Source organism: Nerophis lumbriciformis, linkage group LG12 (assembly GCF_033978685.3).
Source record: "Nerophis lumbriciformis linkage group LG12, RoL_Nlum_v2.1, whole genome shotgun sequence".
In the NCBI taxonomy this organism is placed as follows: domain Eukaryota; kingdom Metazoa; phylum Chordata; class Actinopteri; order Syngnathiformes; family Syngnathidae; genus Nerophis; species Nerophis lumbriciformis.
In genome coordinates, this window is record NC_084559.2 from 34,219,952 (window position 1) to 34,246,853 (window position 26,902).

General features: G+C 39.9%; 2 protein-coding genes across 4 annotated transcripts in view; one reads left to right on the forward strand and one right to left on the reverse strand.

Annotated features, from left to right (window-relative positions):
• Positions 1–1,674: 1,674 nt before the first annotated feature.
• Positions 1,675–24,822, reverse strand: ddhd2 (DDHD domain containing 2). The gene is made up of 20 exons (XM_061986455.1): positions 24,673–24,822; positions 24,153–24,294; positions 18,322–18,514; positions 16,025–16,215; positions 15,851–15,940; positions 15,611–15,731; positions 12,658–12,747; positions 12,437–12,578; positions 12,137–12,345; positions 11,997–12,061; positions 11,796–11,915; positions 9,741–9,836; positions 9,412–9,588; positions 9,294–9,320; positions 8,789–8,944; positions 8,609–8,711; positions 8,367–8,528; positions 8,072–8,176; positions 3,123–3,303; positions 1,675–3,021 (listed from the first exon to the last, which is right to left on the reverse strand). Exons 2-20 carry the CDS (start codon positions 24,270–24,272, stop codon positions 2,940–2,942), a joined length of 2,430 nt encoding a protein of 809 aa, XP_061842439.1. The 5' UTR covers positions 24,273–24,294; positions 24,673–24,822; the 3' UTR covers positions 1,675–2,939.
• Positions 24,823–24,998: 176 nt separating this feature from the next.
• Positions 24,999–26,902, forward strand: part of LOC133623288 (clustered mitochondria protein homolog) — a 31,288-nt gene continuing 29,384 nt past the window's right edge. Inside the window, exons 1-2 of one of the 3 annotated variants that reach the window (XM_061986451.1) lie at positions 24,999–25,160; positions 25,789–25,925. In XM_061986451.1, coding sequence (XP_061842435.1) covers positions 25,871–25,925 — 55 coding nt within the window. In that variant the 5' untranslated portion in view covers positions 24,999–25,160; positions 25,789–25,870. Of the gene's footprint in view, positions 25,161–25,221; positions 25,396–25,663; positions 25,926–26,902 lie in introns of those variants that run through there. The other 2 variants (XM_061986453.1, XM_061986454.1) reach the window with 2 other exon arrangements.

A 26,902-nucleotide genomic window follows, 5' to 3' on the forward strand; every position in this document is an offset into this window, starting at 1 on the left:
GTCACCGTCTTTGATCGAACTTTAAGAAACCGCCCTAAAGGAAATGGAATTTAAATACAGAAAAGCTAATCCAAAGCCGCCTTTGACGGCTAAACAGAAAACAAATAAGGTTCCAATTGGATAATGAAAGAGCTGCTGTTCCAAGGAGATTTATGAAGACGACTGCCTGAAGAAAACATGCTAATCTTTACAGTCATTGAGAATATGGGGCTGCATGTCGAGTATGGCACTGGGGAGATGGCTGACATTACATCCTATTTACATTGATATTTTGGACTTTTCATTATTCATCAATCAAAAAGATGTTTGGAGATGATGACAAAAATTTGCCAAATTATATGACTAAAGTTTTTTGTTATGTCTGTTATCTGATTTTTTTCTACCAAATTGAACAATTGAATTCCATTTTTTTTTTGCCATTGGTTGTGTCACGTGACTGTTTTGGACTAATGTTTGCTTTTTCTTCGTGTGCTCCTATTTTGTATATTCACTTCCTCGTGCCGTGCACAGGCATCCACACCTATTGCCTGATTGGCAACCGAGACACACTTTCACCCGGTTGCCAATCAGTCTCCCATTTACGTCCAGCGCTGACAGCGTCGATTGATTTTCGTTTGCACTTCCTTGTTATGCACTGCAACAATGTAAGAACACTCTGAATACAATATAAAATACTATAGAGCATTGTATATCAATCAAACATAATGAGATGATAACCAACTGTCTTTATTAACAAGCCAAAACAACAAAAAACAAGCTGAACTGTCCTGTATGTGCTGCTTTGCCAACACATTGGTGCCTTACAAACGATCAGAAATCACAAAAATCCTACTTTAACAACCATATTGCTACAATAATAAACATTTTAAAAAGTAAAATCCACTAACATAACATTAGCGGCAAAGGTCCTCATGAGCCAGACAAAGACAGAAAACGGAGGGGCCGTTTGTGCCTTGGAAGAGCCGCCGCTGAACGAGTTAGGCTTCTCAGACAATGTGAAATAAGACCTCTTTGGCATATTTTTTCCAGAAAAGTCCGTACTCATCACAATTAAAAATTTGCTGTGGTACAAAGACAATCTCTTCAATACGATCATGCACAAAATGGCTGGCAGCGGGACACAAAATTAATGACGTTTGTACACAGAAACATGGTTAGCACACAGATTAAGATTACATTTTATAAACTAAATAAATGGGACAGACATATTTGATGACATTTTTTCATTGTTAAATGGGCAACCTGTATTAACATTGATTGGAACAGGTCTTCAACAGAGCGTTGTGAAAGCTTTAGTTAATTAGACTTTTTCAAATATATTTTGTACCTTTCATTACCCTTTTACCCTTACAACTTTTCCGCATATTAAAACATTTTTTATATACAAATGAACATTTAACAGTTTTTTCATTTGTTGGGCAACTAAGAAACTGGAATAACTAAATAGTTATTTTTCCCCACATAACCTAAAACGATAATATATTCCCGAATAAAAGCTAACACATTTATTTTTTGTTCAGGAATGCAAGTAATTAACTTGGGATAGGTTTATTACATAACATTATTTGTCTGTAAATGTTGTAAATTTGTGGCATACATTTTACATTACAATCCTACATTCACTCATACTGTAGTTCGTATAGTTTTCAATTGTAGAAAAAAAATACTGACATATTTAAGGAATACCAGAAATGCATTTATTAGCCACACAAGAGGTAAACAGGTATTCTTTTTTGTCAAATATTTAAGTGCTTTTCTTGGAGAGTGTAGTACAGTACAGTATATGTTTCACATAAATTGTGTGCGTTTGTGACATGCAAAAACCAGGGCATTATGTTTTATTGGTATGCATAAGTTGTGTTAAACATGGCATCAGTCTATTTTCTGGTTAATGGTGCAGTATACAAAAACTCATTTTAATAACATAAAATATGAATATTTGTTAGCTGCTGTATAAACAATAATCTTTGATTAGCTTCAAAAGTTGTTGGTGACTGAGCTCTTACTCAAATAAATGACAAAGCAGCAACCAAGCACACACTGTACTTTGCATAAAGAATGAAAGATTCGTAAAGTACATGGGAAATGCAATATATTGAGAGGTTTGTACATCTAATACAAAATATAACTGTACAGGGCATTGGTGCAAAGGACAGAAACAAAAAGTTAAATTTGGCCCTTTTTAAGCTGTATTTGAAAAATATCTTAATATACAATGGAGAATGCTAAACTAGATTACCAAAAACAGCACCCAAACGGCACACAATTACATATCTATTGTTAGGCTGAATTGCTTCACACATTTGTGTGAATATGATGACACAATTAACACACAAATAAATGATTAAAGCTCATGAAAAATTAGTAACGTCAATATTTAATCTTTAAAATTGCACATTATTGGAGCAGCAGCTTTTCGATCTTTGGGATGGTGACTGCCAGGAAAACTTTTACAGACACAGCAAACCTTGACTTTGCTGAATATACAAATAACTTTCAGACAACCAAAACAACATAATTGCTATTCATAAAACTATAGGATAAGGGAATTGTCCCTTGGTTAGGGAGTTTGACCTCCTACTATACAATAAATCTAACTCTGCAACCCTTTCCATACTGATCATCAAGTTTCAACATAAAAATGATCCACATTCTTCACTTGCACTGTAACTGTGCATTATTGTTGAAAATAGTAAAAGTGCAAGGTAAGAAAACAATAAAGAAGTGCTTAAAAGACGGCCTAGTGCAAGACGCAGCATGACGGAATCTATAAATTAGACACCAACTCCACTTTTGTGGTGACTGAAATATTGTCTGACAGAACCAGAGATCACCTGACTAACGAGTAAGGCATTCTGGGAGAGGACTGCACAACCATGACAGCTGTCCTTTATGTACTCACTCAGTTCCTGAAGTGAGATTTATTGAGAAATTTGTAATTACTGCTGCGGTTGTTCGAAGGTCACATCCAGCTTGTCGTAGATCTCCTTCAGCAGCAGTAGTGCTGTGTCTTCGGATTCCCTGGCAGACCAAAAGGGAGGGAGTTTTAAGTAAACACATTTTTTAAAGTATATTATGAAATTAGTTATTAAGAATTCCCTGAACATCAGTGTAGGACTCACCAATAGCATAGATGGGACTGAATAGCAAACAAATATTCATTGAAGCTCTCTATTGGTTTTTCCTGCAGCACATGGTCGATTCGTCGTCCTCCGTTCAACATTCCCACTTTTATTTCAGGCTGCTCTGCTTGCTCCGGCTGCTCCGTTAACCCCGTCGTGTACTCTGCTTCCGCGTTCTCTGCTGCTCGGACAGGAGGTCAGGCGGACCACAGAGATATCGAAGATATTAAACAGCAGTAGATTTCAAAAGAGAGTCTGCTTTTGGCAGTAATTGATTAGGACAAAAAAAGCAATTGAGGTTGTACCGTAAATGCGGTCAGAATGTGATGGTCCTGTGATAAGATGGAAGGATGGAACCTTCTAATTGAAAGTTACATGTGCTGTACATCCACAGTCTTATAACACTCAAAATGATACTATTACTGTATTTTCTGAACTATAAGATGCTGCTTTTTTCCTATGCGTTGAACCTGGCTTATAATTTATTATTGATTTTTCGTCGCTAACAGTCATGTTTTATATTGAAGAAATAGTTTGTATATGACACAACGGGTTGAAAAAGTACTTTCTGTTTTTGTGCCTTGAACTGAAAGTATTAGTCCTGTTTCGTCTACTATTCGTCCATAGCGTGTCCGCTCAACAGGATTCTTCATTAAACACTCCAAGCAACGTTTGTAAGTTTTACAATATAATTAAAACAATTGACACTTACTGTGATGTCTGTGGGAGTGTTTTCATCTTTGTGGCGCTATCTTAATGTAATCAAGCTAGTGTCGTTACCATTAGGGCAGTGGTTCTTAACCTGGGTTCGATCGAACCCTAGGGGTTCGGTGAGTCGGCCTCAGGGGTTCGGCGGAGGTCAAAACACACCCGATTCATCGTGTAAATACAAACTTCTCCCTATGGGCGTATTACGGATACGGCAACAGCAGAAGTCACACTGATTTGCAGGTGTGTAATTTGTTGTGAGTTTATGCGCTGTGTTGGTTTTGTTCTTTGAACATGGTGATGTGCATGCACGGTTCATTTTGTGCACCAGTAAAAAAAAACATGGTAACACTTTAGTATGGGGAACTATTCACCATTAATTAGTTGCTTATTAACATGCAAATTAGTAACATATTGGCTCTTAACTAGTCATTATTAAGTACTTATTAATGCCTTATTCGGCATGGCCTTATTATAACCCTCTAACCCTGGCCCTAACCCTCTAACCCTAACCAAATAACTCTAAATTAAGTCTTTGTTACTTAGAATATGTTCCCCATACTTCAGTGTTACCAAAAACATATAACTTTGTCTTGAATTTGAAAAACAAACATTTTATTTTTCACTAAAGGGTTCGGTGTTTATGTTGTGTTACGGTGCGGATGTTCTCCCGAAATGTGTTTGTCATTCTTGTTTGGTGTGGGTTCACAGTGTGGCGCATATTTGTCCATCTATCCATTTTCTACCGCTTGCTTGTTGTCTGTGTTGGCCCTGTGATGAGGGGGCGACTTGTCCAGGGTGTACTCCGCCTTCCGCCCGAATGCAGATGAGATATGCACGGGGGGTGCTGGAGCCTATTTGTAACAGTGTTAAAGTTGTTTATACGGCCACCCTCAGTGTGACCTGTAAGGCTGTTGACCAAGTATGTCTTGCAGTCACTTTCGTGTGTATGCAGAAGCCGCATACAACATGTGACTGGGCCGGCACGCTGTTAGTACATACTTGCCAACCCTCCCGGATTTTCCGGGAGACTCCCGAAATTCAGCGCCTCTCCCGAAAACCTCCTGGGACAAATGTTCTCCCTAAAATCTCCCGAAATTCAGGCAGAGCTGGAGGCCACGCCCCCTCCAGCTCCATGCGGACCTGAGTCCGCTTTCCCACGATATAAACAGTGTGCTTGCCCAATCACATTATAACTGTAGAATGATCGAGGGCGAGTTCTTGGTTTCTTATGTGGGTTTATTACAGTTTCATTAACGTCCTCCCAGCGCGGTAACAACACACAACAACAGCAGTCACGTTTTTTGTCTACCGTAAAGCAGTTCGTCTGCCGTAAACAGCAATGTTGTGACACTCTTAAACAGGACAACACTGCCATCTATAACATCAATAATATATACGGCTTTTAAAGAGTGCAGTGCACAACTGCGTACACAACAAGGAGACGAAGCAGAAGAACGAGGAAGATACAGCCATGGCGACGCCGACGACGAGTAAGATGAAGAAATACGCTTTGTTGCACCTTTCCTGCCTGAGTCCGGCGATTAGTTGCAAATCTTGCTTTATTGATTGCTTGCACACAGACAATCCAACACAAAACAAACTAGTCCCCGCCCGCACTCATGCTACCGCTCCCTCTCTTCTCTCGCCCACACACTCACTGACGTCACTCACCTCACATGCTCACCTATTAAAGGGCCACACACATACGCTACTCTCATAACAGCTTGTAAGTTCCAAGCCGCAGCTGCGATTGGACCTGGATAGCCTCCGGGAAGAAGTAGTGGACTACCAAGTGCTTGGCACTGAAGATCTTCCTCAGGAAGCAAAGATTGACCGGTTTTGGGCCATGCTAGGGAGAGATGGAAGATTCCAGACTCTAATGCATTTGATGAAAGCACTTTTGTGCGTGCCACACATCAATGCATCATCAGAGAGGGTGTTCAGCATGGTTAGAAAAATAGTGACAGAGAATAGAACAAGGATGGACAATTTAACCCTTAACTCAACAATGAGTAGATGAGTCTTATGTGTGTGTATATGTGTAAATAAATGAACACTGAAATTCAAGTATTTATTTTATTTATATATACATATATATATATATATATATAATAAAATAAATAAATATATATATGTATATATAGCTAGAATTCACTGAAAGTCAAGTATTTCTTATATATATATATATATATATATATATATATATATATATATATATATATATATATATATATATATATATATATATATTATATATATGAAATACTTGACTTGGTGAATTCTAGCTGTAAATATACTCCTCCCCTCTTGACCACGCCCCCGCCCCAACCACGACCCCCGCCCCTGCCCCACCCTCGACCACGCCCACCCCCTCCCCCCGAAATTGGAGGTCTCAAGGTTGGCAAGTATGTGTTAGTATGGTGAAAAAGCGGATGCGTCGACAGGTTGTAGAGGACGCTAAAGGCAGTGCCATCACGGCACGCCCTTAATATTGTTGTCCGGGTGAAGGTTGGGAGAAATTCGGGAGAATGGTTGCCCTGGGAGATTTCCAGGAGATTTTCGGGAGGGGCACTGTCTCCCGGAAAGATCGGGAGGGTTGGCAAGTATGCTTTTGTCCCAGTCTTCTTTCCCCCAAATACCATTCCTGCTGCTGAGAATTTTAAGCGACATATTTAATGGATAAAAGAGTACTAGCCAACCTTGAGACCTCCGATTTCAGGGGGGGGGGGGGCGTGGTTAAAAGGGGAGGAGTATATTTACAGCTAGAATTCACCAAGTCAAGTATTTCAGATATATATATATATATATATATATATGAAATACTTGACTTTCAGTGAATTCTAGCTATATATATATATATATATATATATATATATACACATATATAAATAAGAGAAATACTCGAATTTCAGTGTTCATTTATTTACACATATACACACACATAACACTCATCTACTCATTGTTGAGTTAAGGGTTGAATTGTCCATCCTTGTTCTATTTTCTGTCACTATTTTTCTAACCATGCTGAACACCCTCTCTGATGATGCATTCTGCTTCGTCTCCTTGTTGTGTGCGCAGTTGTGCACTGCACTCTCTAAAAGCCGTAGATGTTATTGTCACATATGCATGTACAGTAGATGGCAGTATTGTCCTGTTTACGACAGACGAAAACGTGACTGCTGTTGTTGTGTGTTACCGCGCTGGGAGGACGTTAATGAAACTGCCTAACAATAAACCCACATAAGAAACCAATAACTCGCCCTCGATCATTCTACAGTTATAACGTGATTGGGCAGGCGCGCTGTTTATATTGTGGGAAAGCGGACGTGAAAACAGGATGTCGACACGTCACTCAGGTCCGCATGAATTTCGGGAGAAAATTTGTCCCGGGAGGTTTTCGGGAGAGGCGCTGAATTTCGGGAGTCTCCCGGAAAATCCGGTAGGGTTGGCAAGTAAGGGTGTGTGCGTGTGTGCGTGTGTGTGCGTGCGTGCGTGCGTGCGTGCGTGCGTGTGCGTATGTCCGTGTGTGTGATCTGCTACTCCACCCAGATGAAGTTCCACATCTGCTGCTCTGTTAGTTTAGCTAATTAAAGAGTGTTGTGGAATTCTCCAGTGGCTTGTAAAATTTCACATTATGAAATACAACCTGACAGCAAGAGAAGCATTAGCAGTGATAATAGCACAGTCATGCATTAGAAAGGAGCAGGGAAGGGCTTGGAGCAGACATTGTCAACACATTACAATGTGTCTTTATGATGGAATGATTGTTAGAATCCAATTAAAGAGGCTGTTTGCAACCTTTACTAGCTTTTCAAAGTGTTGAAAGCATTATATCCCGCCCTCTTCTGGCTGTGAGCATGTAAGCTACACGTGATGTTTTGTTGTTGTTACCTATTGATAGCGATTTGCCAAAGCTACTAACCTCAGCTATCATTGAATGTATAGCCTATCCTAACAACAAAATGATGGCAAATTGTTAGTTGATTCCCTGAAATTACTTTTTTGTATGTGTGTATATATATATATATATATATATATATATATATATATATATATATATATATATATATATATATATATATATATATATATATATATATAAAGATATATATATATTTTTTAAGTTTTTCTAAAAAAAAATGAAAGACTGATCTTTAAAAAAATGCAGTACCGTAATCGGATTTACTGCATTTGTATACAAGCGCTGTCAGATTATCCATGTGGCCACCTTGTCTTACCTTGGAAGTATTGTCTATGAAGGGCCCAGGGCCACGCAATTACTTTTGTCCAAAAGTCACCAGTTTTTTCTCCTGTCTGTGCAGGCGCACAAACTTCATCTAAGGCTGAGATTCACAGTAAAGTGTAGTAAAGGGTGAGGGAAGCGGATAGAGTTAAGAGACAAGCAGGGAGGATGTTGGCAAGCAGAGAGTGGTAAGAGGAGTGTAAGGACATGTGAGTTAGAGACACACACATACTGTATATATCGACAGTCCGACACAGAAATACAATGAGAAACCAAAATCATCAATCTACCCTGTGTTTCCCGAGAGTTTCCATCTATTGTGGTTTCTCCTTCATCCACCGGGGGCAGTGCAGCAACAGGTAATCTAGAAAAGGACTGCCAAGCCGTCCGTAATGACCCCAGTACATTATTCTTCAAATCCATGCTCATGCGGGTCAAGCTGTCTTTCAGTTCTAGAAAGCAAACATAGAGATGAGCAGGACTGCTAAAATAAATGATTTCACCACAATAACATTAGGCAGAGCATCCATACCCAAGTGCATCCTCTTACGGCCTTTGTGGTGGGGAATTAGCATTGGCTCTAGATCAACTTCTGAAATAATCATGGGTTCAATCCGGTAAGCGACGGGGTCAAACTACACAACAAAAGAAACAAGAAATTAGATATTTAAAAGTGGCTTTAATGAATGAGTATGAATGTGTCATTGCTCACCGGGTGATATATATTGTAAAAGCTCTTGCACGTTGGAAAGCTGTAGTTTGGATCGATTCGTTTAAGCCCTCGGACAGTCAGGAACATTCCAATCGGAGATCCAAATGCAAAAAATGTCTGCGGGTGAAATGCCAGCTGTGGGTAATCGATGGATACCTAGAGAGAGAAGGTGAAATTATTCTTATCAAAATAAAACAAAAAAAAAAGCTTAGAAAAATGTATATTTCTCAGTGCACGCTTAAGACAAACAGGGTGCGTGGGATGTCAGGATGCTAAAAAACAACCAGAACATCAAGACAATGTTCAAAGAGAATGAGAACAGGTAGGGACAAGAGCTGGTCATTCATGCAGAATAGAATGAGAACAAAAAGTAAGGTGATTGGTATTGGCTTCCATGATAAGGGACCAATACACCAACCTTATGACACAACCTGTATGGCTATTTAGAAAATAAGCCAACATAGGGTGTTGGAAGGCTATTATGTGGAGACCACTTGAGACAAACCTGTCCCTTGGCTATGCCTCCACTGGTCTGTCCGGGCAAGCAGGGGAAGAGAAGCAGGAAGGTGATGCATGAAAGCAAGAAGCTGAAATAATAGCGCCTGTGCATGCATGCATGGTACCTGTCCGATGCCCATGTTGAAATATTCATAGTCTACGGAGCTGGTGATGGACTGTGTTCTGTGTAACTGGGCCTTTTGTGCCTCCGATCCTGGTGACGGATTACCATTGTCCTCACTGGTAAGAGAGTCTTGAAGTGGAGCTCCCAGACCTTGTGGCTGCCGTGTTGCTTTGTAATCCTAATTGAATTGGAAAAGTACAAAAAACAAAAAAATACATGTATGGCTATCGCTTTGGAAATGACCATAAAAACATTAAAGAACACAATTTTCATAGAATTGAAAAGATGGTTGGACGGTTTCAAAATTTAAATAAAGTGGTCGTATCTAACCTCTGAAAAACATTTCCTCCTGACATTTTTCAGGATCTTCTTCCGGGGTCCAAGAGGAATTCCTATATCTTTGAGATCGTTTTCTTGACAAAGAGCCTAAACAAAGATAAAAACAATGCTTGAAAAGAAAGCTTTCTTTTTAGAATTTTGCCCATCATCCATAATCCTTATGTGAGACAAGAACAGACGTCTTGATTTTCCTGTGCATTCTAAATAGTGAAAAACTCCTAGTATGTGGTGGCTAACAATGCAGGTTTATGGGATTCATCTATTGCTTGGATCTACATGACATCACGTCCGGCCCAGTAAATATGGGTGGTGGTCAAGCAAGCGTCTGTTTTCAATGGGTACCATAACCGCCATTTAGCCTTTTTTGGAGAAAAATAACCTGCGCGTGCATTGTTTTCGGCTGTACGATCCGTTTAAATAACGAAAAAGATAAACATTTCTTCAGAGTTCCACGAGAGTTAATCAAGAAGTGTGAAAGAGTGCAACATTTTATAGGAAACCACAACAACAAAAGTGGCAAGAAGTTTGCAGTGACCATTTCGTCAAAGGTCTTTTGATATATTTTTAATATACTTTACTTGTTTAGTATTTCCCATTGAAGTATTATCTTGATATTGTTTCTATTTAAATTTTTAACAAACAGAAACCACAAAGTCAAGGTCAATGATACTTTGTTAAATGGATATGCCACTCTATGTCCACTCTGTTTCCTGAGATCCAGGGTCAACGCAGCCGTCTACCAGCAAGTTTTAGAGCACTTCATGCTTCCTGCTGCTGACCTGCTCTATGGAGATGGAGATTTCAAGTTCCAACAGGACTTGGCGCCTGCACACAGCGCAAAATCTACCCGTGCCTGGTTTACGGACCATGGTATTTCTGTTCTAAATTGGCCCGCCAACTCCCCTGACCTTAGCCCCATAGTAAATCTGTGGGGTATTGTGAAAAGGAAGATGCAGAATGCCAGACCCAAAAACGCAGAAGAGTTGAAGGCCACTATCAGAGCAACCTGGGCTCTCATAACACCTGAGCAGTGCCAGAAACTCATCGACTCCATGCCACGCCGCATTAACGCAGTAATTGAGGCAAAAGGAGCTCCAACCAAGTATTGAGTATTGTACATGCTCATATTTTTCATTTTCATACTTTTCAGTTGGCCAACATTTCTAAAAATCCCTTTTTTGTATTAGCCTTAAGTAATATTCTAATTTTGTGACACACGGAATTTTGGATTTTCATTTGTTGCCACTTCAAATCATCAAAATTAAATGAAATAAACATTTGAATGCATCAGTCTGTGTGCAATGAATAAATATAATGTACAAGTTACACCTTTTGAATGCAATTACTGAAATAAATCAAGTTTTTCAAAATATTCTAATTTACTGGCTTTTACCTGTATATGTATATGTATATATATATATATATATATATATGTATATACACACATATACATATATATATATATATATATATATATATATATATACATACATACATACATATATACACATATATATATATATATATACATACACATATATACATATATATATACACACATATATACATATATATACACACATATATATATATATATATACATACACATACACAGGACGGGCTCTCTTTGCTGTTGTTGATTTCAAAAAGTGCACAGCAACAAAGACTACTGTTGCGATGCACTCTGTGAAATCAATGCACCCAAGAGAGAAGTTAAGGTAATGCCTACAATTACCAAAATATTGTAAGTATTACATGTTATCATGATTTTGCTTATTGCATATATACTTACAACATGTATAAAAACAGTGTTAGAGGTTTTTGGGTGTTTTTTTAAAGTGATTAACACTGGTGGTGGAATATATCGTATTCCTATTACCTGCATTATTAGCTTTCTTTTTTACTATTTAGAATGTAAAGAAAAGGGAAAGACGTGTGTTCTTGTCTCACATAGAAATTGTGGATGATGGGCAAAATTCCCAAAAAAGCACAGTTTCCCTTAAATGCAACTGTAAACAATGGCCTTTATTTACAGTATAATATTACCAGTGATTCCAGATCCAGGTTTTCTGCCTGTAATGTGGGCAGGTATTGCTGCAAGCCAAGTCTGGTGAGAGTCTTCGCCAATGAGTCGTGTTTTGGATGACAGGGGTCATCAGCCAGAATCTTTAGCACAGAGAGGGTTCGTTTTTAAATCACTCTTAAATCAATTTATTGACAAAGCAATCACAGTGAAATCAACTGTACCTTGTTACTAGAAGATTGTGAACCAGTTCTCTGGTTGGTTAACATGTCAAACAGTATCAATGAACCTAACGGAAGAGATCAGCAAGTGTTTAATGTTCCACAGGACTATTTCGGAGATATTGTGTTATTGGATCTCTCACCAAGGCTATGGCCCACAACAGAAATGTCCCCTTTGAACGCTGGATGTCTGTGTTTAAAGAGAGTGTGCAGTCTGTTGATCTCTGAGGCCACTGTGTCCACTATTGTCTGGCAATAGGTGGGACTGTTATAGAAAAACAGGTCCAGCAGGGTGTCATTCGTGAAATGTCTTAGTCTACTGATGCTAGGCAGAGTGATCTTATTGATATCCCTAGAAAGTAAAGAATTACAGAAAGATTCCAGTTAGTCAGAATTTGTAAAAATAAAAGAAGAAAAAGTGTACTCGTTTGTTCTATACTCACTCATCCACACCTGTAGCATCCCCATGTAGAGCACTGTGCCAGTTCACAGGAAGGAACTCCACTCTGCCCACTTTCCCTTCCAGCTGAGCATGCTTATAATGAGAGGCCAGGAGGGAAAGTGACGCACTGCGGAAATCATTAACTAGAGGGAGAAGAAAAAATCAACTGGAAAGAAATATATTTCTCTTCAATATAGGCATGTGCACATAAAATGCACCTACCACACTGTATGATGGATCTGAAGCGCAAGTCACATGCTGGACCAATGCCATGGACCATAAATACAAGGTGGTCCACCTTTTCTGGTTCACCTGCAAACAAACAGGTTAGAAAAGGTTCAAAGTTATGTCGACAAATAGACAATTAATGTTCAGAATGCACAACACTGTCAAATATATTTAGGGGTGGTTGTATGCAATGGTGTGGAACTTTACTGCATCTTGCTGGAAATTGTTTATCGTATTTAGCAACTGTTTTTATTAAGGGTGTAACAATTGATCGATACATCAATAGATCGATTTATATTCCTAAATTTCAAGTATATTGATCCGTGCTCAGCAAGTTTGCTTTCCGGAAGATGGGTTTTGATCCAAGACCGTTTTAAAATGGAATCAATCGATTTTATCGATACTAGAAATAGGAAAACATTGAATTTAAAAACGACAGACTTTATATGAAGTTTAGCACTTTTAAAAATAAGGACGTAAAGGGGAACTGCACTTTTTGAGGGATTTTGCCTATCATTCACAATCATTATGAGAGACATGAACACGTCTTTTGTTTTTTTTGTAGGATATTTACCTTCTTTTGGTCATTTTAATCATTGCCGGAACTGATTTCCTCAGCACATTTATTTACTTCTAGCAACAAATGTGTGTTCCTACTTACGGAAACAAAGGCGAGTGTTGTCTACTCATGGCAGACTTGGTAACAGACAAAGAAGATGACTATTTTTGGACAAATTACAATTCACAACCTTATAGTTTTTAAGCTGAATATACTTAGGATGAACTGCTGGTAACAGAAGCGAGCATGAAGGAAGGGTGAAACGTTGGAGCAGACGGAAGCCGAGAGAGTGAAGTTGGCGTGACTTTGACTCTGTAAATGTGGAACTTGGAGCCAAGCTATTAGCTCATCTGTGAGGTCATGCATGTTTTTACAAATACAGTACATACACTGTTGAGCTAGCTGTGTACAAACAAAACGTATAATGTGGGCTAAAACTTTACACATACGGTAATATGACTGTTCATGTTTTTCAGTCAGGACTGATTGGTGTCCTATCGCATTGTGTTGTGTATTACAAACTCAAACGCAATTCAGGTGCTGACGCAGAAGCTATAGCTGGTCTCTTGCCGTAGCCAGATTTTAGGGCTAAAACTCTAGCATGCCGATGTGTTACTGCACTGGAAAAATAGTTCTTCTGTCTTCACTCTTACAACAACAATGTCGCCATCTTGGTTATTATACAGGTTACGGAACGTAAATTAAGTATTTTTGGAGGTTTTTAAAGTGATTTAGAGGTAGAATAGATTGCGCCCATTGGCTGCATTGCTAGCCACGTAGGACAAACCAATTTTTACATGTTAAACTGCAAAAAAAAACCTTTGTTTTCTTGTCTATTTGTGAACGATTGGCAAAATACTAAGAAAAAGTGAATTTCCCCTTTAAGTCTAATAGCTCATCTGTGAGGTCATCAAAACAAAAATGGCGGACAGCTACGATGGTCAAGAAAGGTCATAACAAACGCAAACGCCACAAGACAAAATCCTTAATTACAACACAAGAACTTTCAGCTACAGCTCAATTGCAAAAGCCCCAACAAATACAAACGACACAACACAATAAAATACAGCCACAACGCAACTTTAAGACCGACACAACAGAAGTGACAGCAGAGCAAGTTACGCCGACACACCGACTTCCGGAATTTAAGTCGAAACCATTTAATCAGAAATAAACAGAAGAGATAGATCGAGGAGGCTATGGAAATTAGAACAGCTTCCGCACGCACACTTGGGATGCTGTCCAGGGAACAGATACTTTATGGGCGGGTCAGGGAACATTATCAGGTAAATCTACTGTTAAATTGTTGGTTACTGTACTTTTATTGAAAATTGCTTGAATGTTGAAAATGTGAGCAAAAAAGGTTTCCTCTTATTAAGTCAACCTAAAGTGTTGCTTGCACTGAATTCAATAGTATGTGAATTGACTGGACATTAATTGTTGTTTACTTGCTTCATTTATACCTAATTCCCTTACAAGAAATAACAGGAATAAAGGAAACTTAACATGCAGTGTCCAGTATCTAGTATTTATTTCACAGTGGCACTGCATGATTTGTTTTGCTAAAAAGTTACTGAATCGATTTCAACTCACTGAATCGTTTCGGATTGTATCGTTTTATAAAAAAAACTGAGATTGTCTCTGAATCATATCGGCAACCACAAATATCAAATCGAATCTTTGTTACAACGAATCGTTAAACCCTTAGTTCTTATTCATTAAAGCATAAATTACAATGGATATAAAACATTTTCCTGAATTTGTATGCATTAGTAACTACAAGTGCTGTCAAATGATTAAAATACTTAATTGGGATTAATCACATTTTGTCCATAGCTAACTTGTAATTAATCGCAAAATATACAGGGTTTCTTTTTCAATTTAATAAATGTACCTTATTAAAAAAAATGTGAACCCAACTAGAGCTGGCCATTTGTTTAATTTTTGCAAATGTTCATAAGGCATCCTTTTTTTAACAGCTCAACACAAAATTGGCACCAAATGTTGTGTCTGTGTGCGTGCCAATAACCATAAAACATTGTGTACAAAAGAATAACATACCTACTGACATGGGACATGTTTTGCTTTAATGTGGGGACAGACAACTAGCCCTAATAAGCAACTACACGTTTGAAAACAAGCCGAAAAATCCCAACCCGTGACTTACGAACTTTGCACATTATTATCTCGTTAACTTCGACAGCCCTAGTAACTACGTAATAAATTCCCACAAAAATGGTTTAAATGTAACATTAAATTATAGTGGCACTCTGATCAGAGGGTCTAAACTGTTGTAATCTATGTATGGACTTGATCTCATTATGGCATACATGTGTACCTAATAAAGTGGTCAGTGTGTGAATAACCCACTACAGCCAAAGGGCCTACCATCTGGTATTTCCACAGCAATGTTGTCAACTCCTCGCTTGACTGTTCTAGGACGAGTATGCTCCGATGGCGAGGAGACCCAGTCTTCCTGCATGCCTATTGGCTGATAGTGCATTATCAGCTGAGAAAGGATCAGAAGAAAAGTGGGAAAACATAAAAAACCCACAAAGACTGTCATGTAAAATTTTGCATATACCGTAATGTATCTATTTATGGGAATACTTTAAGGGAAGGGTTTACCTTGGGATTGTGTAAAATGACAGTCTCTCCTGTGGCAAAATCCAGCCTCCTTTTCCACTCATCTAAAGTAACCGAGATCATATAAGCCTCCTGACAAAGAGGAAAAGAAATGGCCATTAAGTAAAACTCAAGGAATAGGCAACGCTTGAAAGTACTACTTTGGTGTCGGACTACCTCAAGACTATTGCTGAAATCTTCAGGATATGGCATGAACCTGATGTCTTTATCTCCCTTGTAGAACCAGGTGCATCGGCGGACTTCAGTGGGAGTTTGTTCCCAGTATACAGCATAGCGCTTCCTCTCCTTGACGTGTACGTCATAGCGCTCCCCTTCAACAGCCACCACCACCTCACACCGATCGGCTCCTGGCACACAAGTAAATGCATTAGCATACGTCATACACATTTTAATAAGATCTACACAGAGTCTTATTCATGATTGCTCATTTTTACCTTTATTCTTACATTGGGGAGGTGCAAAATATGTTTGTTTGTTTTTTTTTTGTCATAAAGAAATACAATCATGTGTGCTTACGGACTGTAACCCTGCAGACTGTATTGCTCTATATTGATATATAATGTATATATTGTGTTTTTTATGTTGATTTAATAAAAAAAATGAAAAAATATTTTATTTTATTTTTAATTTCTTGTGCGGCCCGGTATCAATCGGTCCACGGACCGGTACCGGGCCGCTGCCCGGTGGTTGGGGACCACTGCCATAGAGGCAACGAAGCTCTTTTCTGACTAACAAATGTAGCTACAATGTTGGATGCTCCTGTTAAACAATGCCAAAATATCAAATCATAAGGTTCATACATTTGGTCTTGAGCTTGCACGCAGTTTTCGATACAGTTTTGGACAGAGCTGCCTGAAGGTCTATAAAGTGAATAATTCTGTGTTAATTTGTCCACAACATTTTACACGGGACTCTTTTGTCAAAATGGGCCACTTCGATATTGGAATAGCCATTAAACTCAGACGAGAAAAAAGTGGCATTATGACATTTCTACTTAGTTTGAGGAAATATAAGATAAGGTTGGACAAAGTATTATTTTCCTCTAATATTCCCATGCGCATAATAACGTGTGACAAGGTGGCGTTTTTAATGCAATGCCATCCATCCATTTTCTACCTTGTCCCGTTCGGGGTCGCGGGGGTGCTGGAGCCTATCTCAGCTGCATTCGGGCGGAAGGCGTTCGGGGTCACGGGGGTGCTGGAGCCTATCTCAGCTGCATTCGGGTGGAAGGTGGGGTACACCCTGGACAAGTCGCCACCTCATCACAGGGCCAACACAGATAGACAGACAACATTCACACACTAGGGCCAATGCTGTTTTGTTATTGTCAATAGTGATGTGTGTTTTCTTCTCTTCTTTTTTTACTGTTGTAAAGCACGTTTTGTTGCCAGTTGTCTGTGCATGAAAAGTGCTACATGAATGATTGATATATAAATGCTGGTAAAAGCAGCTTTTTAAAGGCAGCTTGGTATTGTTAAAGAGCGTGGGCAGGTGTACCTAATTTTAGTCACTTGTGAATCTATATACGGCTTATGAAGTTTATTTTCGACCGTGTCTGAAAAACTAAAAAATTGCGGCCATGTTCGTCTTTAAGATAATTCAACACTGTACGTTTTCAAAAGATGAATTCTGATACTTTTGGAAGGGGGTGGCATGAAAGGAAATGAACACCCCGACACAAGAACCGTTTGCAGATAGACTCAAAGAGTGGGTTATAAATGTGACTGTGGAGCAAAAATCAAGCTAAATATACACCAAAGCATATCCAATACATTTTTATTACAGTTTGCATGTTCTCCTCGACTGCGTGGGTTCCCTCCGGGTACTCCGGCTTCCTCCCACCTCCAAAGACATGCACCTGGGGATAGGTTGATTGGCAACACTAAATTGGCCCTAGTGTGTGAATGGGAGTGTAAATTGTGTCTATCGTGTTGGCCCTGTGATGAGGTGGCGACTTGTCTAGTGTGTACCCCGCCTTCCGCCTGTGTGCAGCTGGGATAGGCTCCAGCACCCACCAGGATCTTGTAATTGACATGCGGTAGAAAAAGGGTGGATGGATTATCTAGACCACAAGAAAATGTGTTAAATATAGATTATATTCATCAAAGGTCCCATTTATTAAATGTTTTATGATGATGACAGTTCATTACTTCTGCTTTTGTAAAAATTACTTTACATGTTGAAAAAAAAAATTAAACTATAAACCTTCCAGCAGATTGTGGGTGATTATTAGTTTACAATTTCCAATAAAAAATATGAAAGAGGAATGATCAAATGTTTCAATATTAAATCTAAACATGTTAGTTTGTCAGATACCATGTCATCAATTCCCCCGTTTATGTTATAACACCATCTTCCCAGGTGTTTACAGTGAACTCATGCATGCAGCCTTTTGCTGGCCTGCCTGCTTCAAACATATTGTAGTTATTGATACAGAGTTTGTGCATGTTTACCTGTATTGTAGGCGTTCTCCAATTTGTCTGAGTCTTCTCTGCTAAAAGGGGACCAGTAGGTGTTGTCATCGGTGCGTCTGCAGAAGAACCAGTGAGGCTGCACCACTTGGTAAGGTGGGGCGACAGGCTCCATGTTAAGCATTTCAAAGGGTGAAATCAAATCAGCAGTGGCTTCATCCAATGTAGGCGACACCTGGAGGAAAGTGACAAAAGAGTCAGAGGTTAAAAGAAATCAAATCATATAATAACACATGCGTCTACTGCATTACACTGTGATAATCACATAAGTCTGTGCTAGATCTGTTTAGGTCCATTAAGCCCCTAATCAACAGAAACCTGAGATTATTTGACAAAGTAAAGAAAAGCAAAAAGGAAGTGTTCCGGCTTCTACTCCACTCGACCAGGACGACTCCACTCGACCAGGCCGACAATGCTCTGTTCTATTCTGCTCTCCTCTAATCCTGCTTACCCTGCTTTGTACAGCTTGTAAACAGCCTTGTTTCCTTGAATTTTAAACATGTGGGTGCCTGTCACTGCTTGACACAACAGCTGCACTAAACAATTGCCAAGTCAGGAAACTAGTCAGGAGACTGTTAACATTTAAATAGGATTCATGGTCTTGGACATGTCTTGACTAAAAAACATTAAAAGGTATAGTAGCTGAACATTGTAGTAGACACAGTAGTGTGGACACTGTGCCTGTCCCTAAATGTTAACAGTGTGTGAAACCATAAAGAGAAACAGTGTGTGACTTCCATGTATAGCCTAGCTATTTCTTTGCCAAGAAACAAAGGCAGTGTCTTCATTTTGCCACTGTCGCTCAGTGGGTAAAGAATGCTGGGAGCTATTTTTGTCCATTGGAAGAGGAGCACCAACCAACTCTCACACTAAATAAGAATTACTGAGCACAGAGATTGATGGGGACTTGAGCAGTGTGAACTGTGACAATGCTGAGTCAATAGACTATTTTAGAGCTGCTTGGAACAGCTTTTAAGTTGTGCTAGGTATCAGGATTTGTTGCAGAGAAAAACATTGTTACTTTTATCAAATGTTAATGACTAGGTTAAGCGTTACTCGATGGTCTAGACTAGAGTGCAGTATTTATTTCATATAACAAACCAGATATGTACTGAAATCTTGGCCATGGACCATTATTGTCAATTTCGGACCGCTTTACTGATGATTGTTTAATTTTAAAACCACTGGATTATTTGGCTTAAGTCGATTTAAACCAGTGATGATCTGAATTGACGTCATTGAAAATATTAAACGTGCAAAGTGAAAATATCAAGAAAGGAGTGGCAGCTGCCGGTCTTTCATGGAGGAGAAGCACTGGCTGGGGATGCTGCTCGTCAGGAATAATGCAGAGCGAAAGAAGCCAAGAGTCTCCCAAACACGAGTACAGTCCCCAATAATACCAGAAAAAGATGCGAGATGTTTTTAATAAATTTTAATAAATAAAAAGTCAATGATCTAAAACTTGCTATCCTTTCTTCAAGCACATTCATTCAATAAAAAAGTTAAGTAGACTTTTGTAACTTGCTTTGTTTCGCACCTTCAGACTGCCTAGGGCTCGACTTGGTGTCCGCAGATTGACGGTTGAGCATACTCGACAAACAAGTCAAAAGCCTGAGCTGTCAGCAACCTAATGTCGCATCAGCTGGCATCCTTTAGACACGTTAATATTGAAATTGTTTAATAGATGTTATTCAGTGACGTGCTGTCAGGGGAGGCAAGTGAGGCAGTGCCTCACCTTGCCACCAGGGGGGGGTAAAAGGCTTAACCATGAGATGTTCAAAAACAAAGTAATAAAATAAAATAAGTTTTAATATTTATCTTTTGGATCCATGCTTTCTATGTGATTTTGGTGTGGTTCCTGTATATTTTGATAATTTTCATGGTCAAAATCGCGGAAATTCTGTGTTTCCTGATCAAAATAACGCGGCAGACGAGAAGTGAGGCAGACACAGGTGGTGCCTCCATGGCTACACACAAAGTGTATTGAGCATGTGTGTGCAGGGGGCACGTGCTTGTTGCCACGGGGAAAAGGCAGGCCATGAGGCAGCAAGTACCTCTGCCTCAAAGTAGGGGGCGATATATTGTCAACTTGCAGTTCAAAAGTTCATAAAGCCTTAAGAAGTAGAAGAAGAAAACAACAGACAACAACTGTGATGCTTTTTCGGCCTAAAAATGGAGGATTTCATTTGTAAAATAAGACATTTTTCAAGACTGGACTTTCAATCAAAGCAAGAAGTCATGAATACTGGGAGACCAACGCCAGAGCTGCCAGATTTGGTTCAAAGGTGTGTGTGGTCCGAGTACAGAAAATAACGCGTTCATTTCAAAAGGATTGGTATACTCGAAAATAATGGCTTTTTGGCTGTGCTACAAAAAACATCTTTATTGCTTTCTCTGCTTTTTATTCTCAACAAAGCAACAAAGCTACTCCAGGTGATGTTAACTATACCTGCAACGACGGCGTCTGTGGAAAGGTCGTTTTCTACATTGAAAAGAATCAAAACATACAGTCGGAATAGGACTGACCTAGGACGACTTTCTTCCCTGGCAATTATCTCAATTGACAAAGAGAGACATTTAAAACTCAAAGAACAAGAGAAAAAGGAGGACGTCTACGACAAAGTCATAGAGATCTTTGTCCAGAAGAAAAGGCGAATGGACTTAATTTACAAGTAAAGGTAAGATATACCATCTAGTGCAGGGGTCCCCAAACTACGGCCCGCGGGCCGAATCTGGCCTGCCAGCGTCCAAAATCCGGCCCGCGGGAAGTCCCAAGTTTTTTTAATAATTTTTTTTTTTAAATCTGTTCTTTCTAATCTATTTTCTACCGCTTGTTACTCTCGGTGTCTCCTAGACGCTCAGGCAAAACCTATTGTCTAAAAATGCATTTTCCCATCGATAACGTGACATCAGCGGCAAGGTCGCGCTCTTTCAGTCAATTAGTGCACGATGAATATATATATATATATATAAACGCCGGGCAAATTGTTTTAACCCAATGCGAGCCCCGAGTCAAAAAGTTTGGGGACCCCTGGTCTAGTGTCTGATCTGCAGTGCTGTGTTAATTGTGTGCTAAGTGTGTTGAAATGTTTTATTCTAGCATCGTACTGTGTGTTTTTGTGATTTTGGGCCGGTGCCATTGCATCATACTGTCATGTTTGTAAATCTGACTTGTGAGTCAGTGACTTAGTACCATACTGTATGTTTGTAAATCTGACTAGTAAGTAAGTACATTTTATTTATAAAGCGCTTTTCACAGATAAAATCACAAAGCGCTGTACAAAACATAGGTGAAGTAAAACAACAATTCAATTAAAACAACAGGGGCAACATCATAAAAAGGATACAAAGTGGATTAATAATGATAGTTAAAAGGTGCATTAACTAAAAGCTTTACTAAAATAAAAGTTGTGTTTCTTAAAAGTTTCTACACAGTCAAGATCACGGAGGAACTGGTGCAAATTGTTCCAGAGTCTGGGAGCTATAGCCTGGAATGCCAGGTCTCCACGGGTTTTAAAACGAGTTTTGGGGATCTTTAGAAGACCCTGGCCTGAAGACCGAAGGCTGCACCCTGAAGAGTAGGGGCATAGCAAATCAGTGATGTACTGAGGGGCCCCACCATGCAAAGCACGGAATGTCAAAGTGAGTCAGTGACTTAGCATCATACTGTATGTTTGTAAATCTGGCTAGTGGGGTCAGTGCCTCCCCAACCTCAAACCTCACTGCACGTCCCTGTGGGTCAGTGCCTCCCCAACCTCAAACCTCACTGCACGTCCCTGATGTACGCTAGGTGACATCATACGCAAATACGGTGTTAGCTTTCACTGTTATGCTGATGACACCCAACTCTACATGCCCCTAAAGCTGACCAACACGCCGGATTGTAGTCAGCTGGAGGCGTGTATGAATGAAATTAAACAATGGATGTCCGCTAACTTCTTGCAACTCACCGCCAAGAAAACGGAAATGCTGATTATCGGTCCTGCTAGACACCGACATTTATTTAATAATACCACCTTAACATTTGACAACCAAACAATTACGCAAGGCAACTCGGTAAAGAATCTGGGTATTATCTTCGACCCAACTCTCTCCTTTGAGTCACACATTAAGAGTGTTACTAAAACGGCCTTCTTTCATCTCCGTAATATCGCTAAAATTCGTTCTATTTTATCCACTAGCGACGCTGAGATAATTATTCATGCGTTCGTTACGTCTCGTCTTGATTACTGTAACGTATTATTTTCGGGTCTCCCTATGTCTAGCATTAAAAGATTACAGTTGGTACAAAATGCGGCTGCTAGACTTTTGACAAGAACAAGAAAGTTTGATCATATTACGGCTATACTGGCTCACCTGCACTGGCTTCCTGTGTACTTAAGATGTGACTTTAAGGTTTTACTACTTACGTATAAAATACTACACGGTCTAGCTCCATCCTATCTTGCCGATTGTATTGTGCCATATGTCCCGGCAAGAAATCTGCGTCCAAAGAACTCTGGCTTATTAGTGATTCCCAGAGCCCAAAAAAAGTCTGCGGGCTATAGAGCGTTTTCTTTCGGGCTCCAGTACTATGGAATGCCCTCCCGGTAACAGTTAGAGATGCTACCTCAGTAGAAGCATTTAAGTCCCATCTTAAAACTAATTTGTATACTCTCGCCTTTAAATAGCCCCCCTTTTTTAGACCAGTTGATTTGCCGTTTCTTTTTTTTTCTCCTCTGCTCTGCTCCCCCCTATCCCATGTGGAGGGGGAGACACACAGGTCCAGTGGCCATGGATGAAGTGCTGGCTGTCCAGAGTCGGGACCCGGGGTGGGCCGCTCGCCTGTGCATCGGTTGGGAACATCTCTGCACTGCTGACCCGTCTCCGCTCGGGATGGTTTCCTGCTGACCCCACTGTGGACTGGACTCTTACTATTATGTTGGATCCACTATGGACTGGACTCTCACAACATTATGTCAGACCCACTCGACATCCATTGCATTCGGTCTCCCCTAGAGGGGGGGAGGTTACCCACATATGCGGTCCTCTCCAAGGTTTCTCATAGTCATTCACATCGACGTCCCACTGGGGTGAGTTTTTCCTTGCCCTTATGTGGGCTCTGTACCGAGGGCGTTGTTGTGGCTTGTGCAGACCTTTGAGACACTTGTGATTTAGGGCTATATAAATAAACATTGATTGATTGACTCCCTGCGGCAGCTAAAGAAACTTTAAGGTGCCGACCGAGATGCTGGTGCAGTTCTACTCAGCCATCTGGAGTCCATCCTCACCTCCTCCATCACCGTGTGGTTCCCCGGTGCCACAGTCCGGGACAAGTATCGACTGCAGCGCATCGTACGTGCTGCTGAGGTTATTGGCTGAAAACTCCCATCCCTCCAGGACCTGTTCTCCTCCAGGACCAGGAGGCGTGTGGGTCGGATCACAGCTGACTCTTCTCACCCTGGACACAAACTATTCTCCCCTCTCCCCTCAGGCAGGAGACTATGGTCCATCCAGACCCACACCTCCCGCCACCTGAACAATTGTTTCCCCTCGGCCATCAGGCACATGAACAATAACAAGATCTGATAGCTCCGTATACAGCTCATGTTATTCTATTCTGTGTTTTATGTTGCACGATTGCACCAAGTAAAATTCCTAGTTTGTGAACCCATTCTCAAACAATGGCAATAAAAACTATTCTGATTCTGATTATTTATCACATCAGTGTGGACATCTTGACACAAATAGCTTCCACTCATCTATACAACGTTTGGCCATACATGGAACCTACGAAGAGTCATGGTAAAGGAATCACAAAGACATGCACTTACTGGGTCTGCACATGGGATCTCTGCTGTCACATTCGCCCCGGGGTTCTTCAACAGGTCCTGAGTTTTGGCAGGTGGAGCAGTTGGAGACTTATCCCCGTGTTCACCAGAAATAAAGGACATTAGCTCAACCTGCAGCTGGGACCTGAGGGGGATCGGATCAACACAAACACAGTGACTAACCTAAATGACTGCGACCTAAATGTTTGTTTACTTTGATAGCTGTCTCAATGCATCATCATGGTGAATTAAAAGACGCACACGATGATACGTCTCCAGTGTCACTATGACCAAACAAGGCTGCCATTGTACTACACTTACAATTACAAATAATGATAGCATTTAACGAATAGCATTTTTAAAAATATTTAAAAAACCGAACGTGCAAACAATGTCCACGGCATTGAGACAGAACATTCGTGTTATGCTAGCTCGGTTTCGAAAGCGACCCATAACACAACTGACACACGGCTGTTACATCCATGTTGGTGTTTTAAATTAAAACAAATGCACTTCAACTCACCAAGAGCATTCAAAACACTTTGCTGTAGAGTCTTAGTAATTGTTTGTAAATGTTAAGCTCGCTAAGTTAGCCATTAGCCAAGGACAGCGTCCTGTCAAACACTGCTACTTTAAGGTTATCGGAAATTCAACCGTTACACGTGACGCGTTCGCGAACAACCACATAATAACATGTCAAATCTGATTCATAACAAAGAAATTGGGTTACTTAATAAAAAAATATATTTGGTGTTGTTTCATATTTGAATATTGACTGTTTCCCACAAATCAAAAGTGCAAAATACAGTAAAGGCTCATGCGAAGTTGGCATTTACGAGAAGCACTTAAAAGCCCCAGACCGCCGCCCCCAAACATGATATAACGTCACGGGTGTGAAAGTTTTAGAAGAAAAAAAGTTTATAGCTGTTTGATGATTGCGGCACTCATCTTGTCATGTAAATCAGCACAGTTATTTCAACCTTAAATATAAAACCGTTTGGGGAGAATTGGGTAAGTTGAAGCTTCACGTGACCATATGTCTTTACATCCGGGTTCGCAGCGTACGTAGCAACAGTTTAGAACATAACTCAAATGTTTTGTTTAGCACAAACATGTCTTGCTTGTTGTAAATTAATAGCTCAGCTATGTGCGAGTAACCTCACAATAGACACACCCATGTGCGGAAACCTTTCCTTGTAGTAACTTCATTGAAATATGACTCTTATAGTTATGCGTGTCACCCAAGGTACGTTTAAGTGTTTTTTTCTAATTTAGTTCAAACTAAAACGATTAATTTGCTGACTGAGGTTTAACAGCTACCAATCAAACTGTGTGCCTCACTCCCACCTCTCCTCCGGGCTTTAGGGTGTGAAGCATGCCAGGGGATTGGGGAAGATAGAATGCATGGACACACCCTGCAAAGTGTAGGAGGCACGCAGAGTAAACTGGTGTGGAGCAATAAGGGAGGCGCTTTTTTTTTCTTTTTCTTTTTCTTTTTTTTTTTTACACAAGTAGAGAAGATAAGTTGAGTTTGCAGGAGAGAAAGGGACGGGAGTCACAACCCTACACAGCCATTTACTTTAACTCTACTGGGCTAATCCTGCAGCACATTTACCCGGACTCTCTTTTTGCATTCCAGCCTGACAGAAGACTGCAGCACTTCCCAGCAGAGTGAAGCCAAACCACTACAAGACTGAAAGCCAAATACATTAACTGCAGACATGAAGGACAAAGTGAGGAAAGGAACAGGAGGAAGAAATCAAGCCAAGGCGAATGGTAACATCTAAAAACTCATGTAGCTTTTCCTTTCCTTTCTTTTTTTCTCCCTATTTCTGTGGTGCCTCCCTGGCTGTAGAATGAGAAGTGGGGGTGGTGGGACATTCAACATGCTTCTGCTGCTTTGCCGCTTTCTTTGCATTCTCCGTTGAAATGTTCACACAGACTCAAGCTGATATCCCGTAATAAAATGGGAATGTTCCTTCTCGTGCAACTATTTTACCTTTGCCACTCCCCTTACACATAGAGAGGTTACGGTTGAATGTGTGCTGGCCTGTCTGCAGGTGACAGTGCCCTAAGGCATTCTTACTCCTAAATTTATTGGCACCATTTTCAACATCATCACTAAGAATTGTTAGAAAGTGGCTTTTTAGGCCTTAAACATGCAAGGGTTACCTCTCAAGACATTACACTCAAAGTTCGATATAGTGCGGTCCCTTATAACGCAATGTTCTATACAGGTATAGCAAATTTTCGAACGTTTACATCGTGGCTTTTTTTCACCATAGTCATTCGCGTTGTTTTTCACCAAATTATTGCATATTTACAAACTTGCAGAGTAAATCTTCATTAAAGTCTGCAAAAAGAAGTAATTGAAAAAAAAACTAAACAAAAATAACAAAGTATCGACCCAGTGATGTTTAAACCAACTAGTGCCTACCCAATTTTGTGATGTGGGAGTCAGTGAGGCTATCACGGGCCCAGAAGTTGGCTTAGAGTGGCTCGAGACCCAAAATATACTGCATTTACAGAAAACATTGATTTCGCAAAGTGCCAACGAAACGGACTCTTGAAGCAACGTTTAATTAATTAATAACTAATTAATAACTAAACTTTTTATTGAACAAACTTAAACATTCCTTCTGTTATTTTCACCACAGTAAAATTTGGTCTATCACTACTTCCATAAACAACACGAGGTATCAGCATAATGCATGGGTTGTGAAATGTTGTCTTTTTCTTCATTAAGCTTGGTT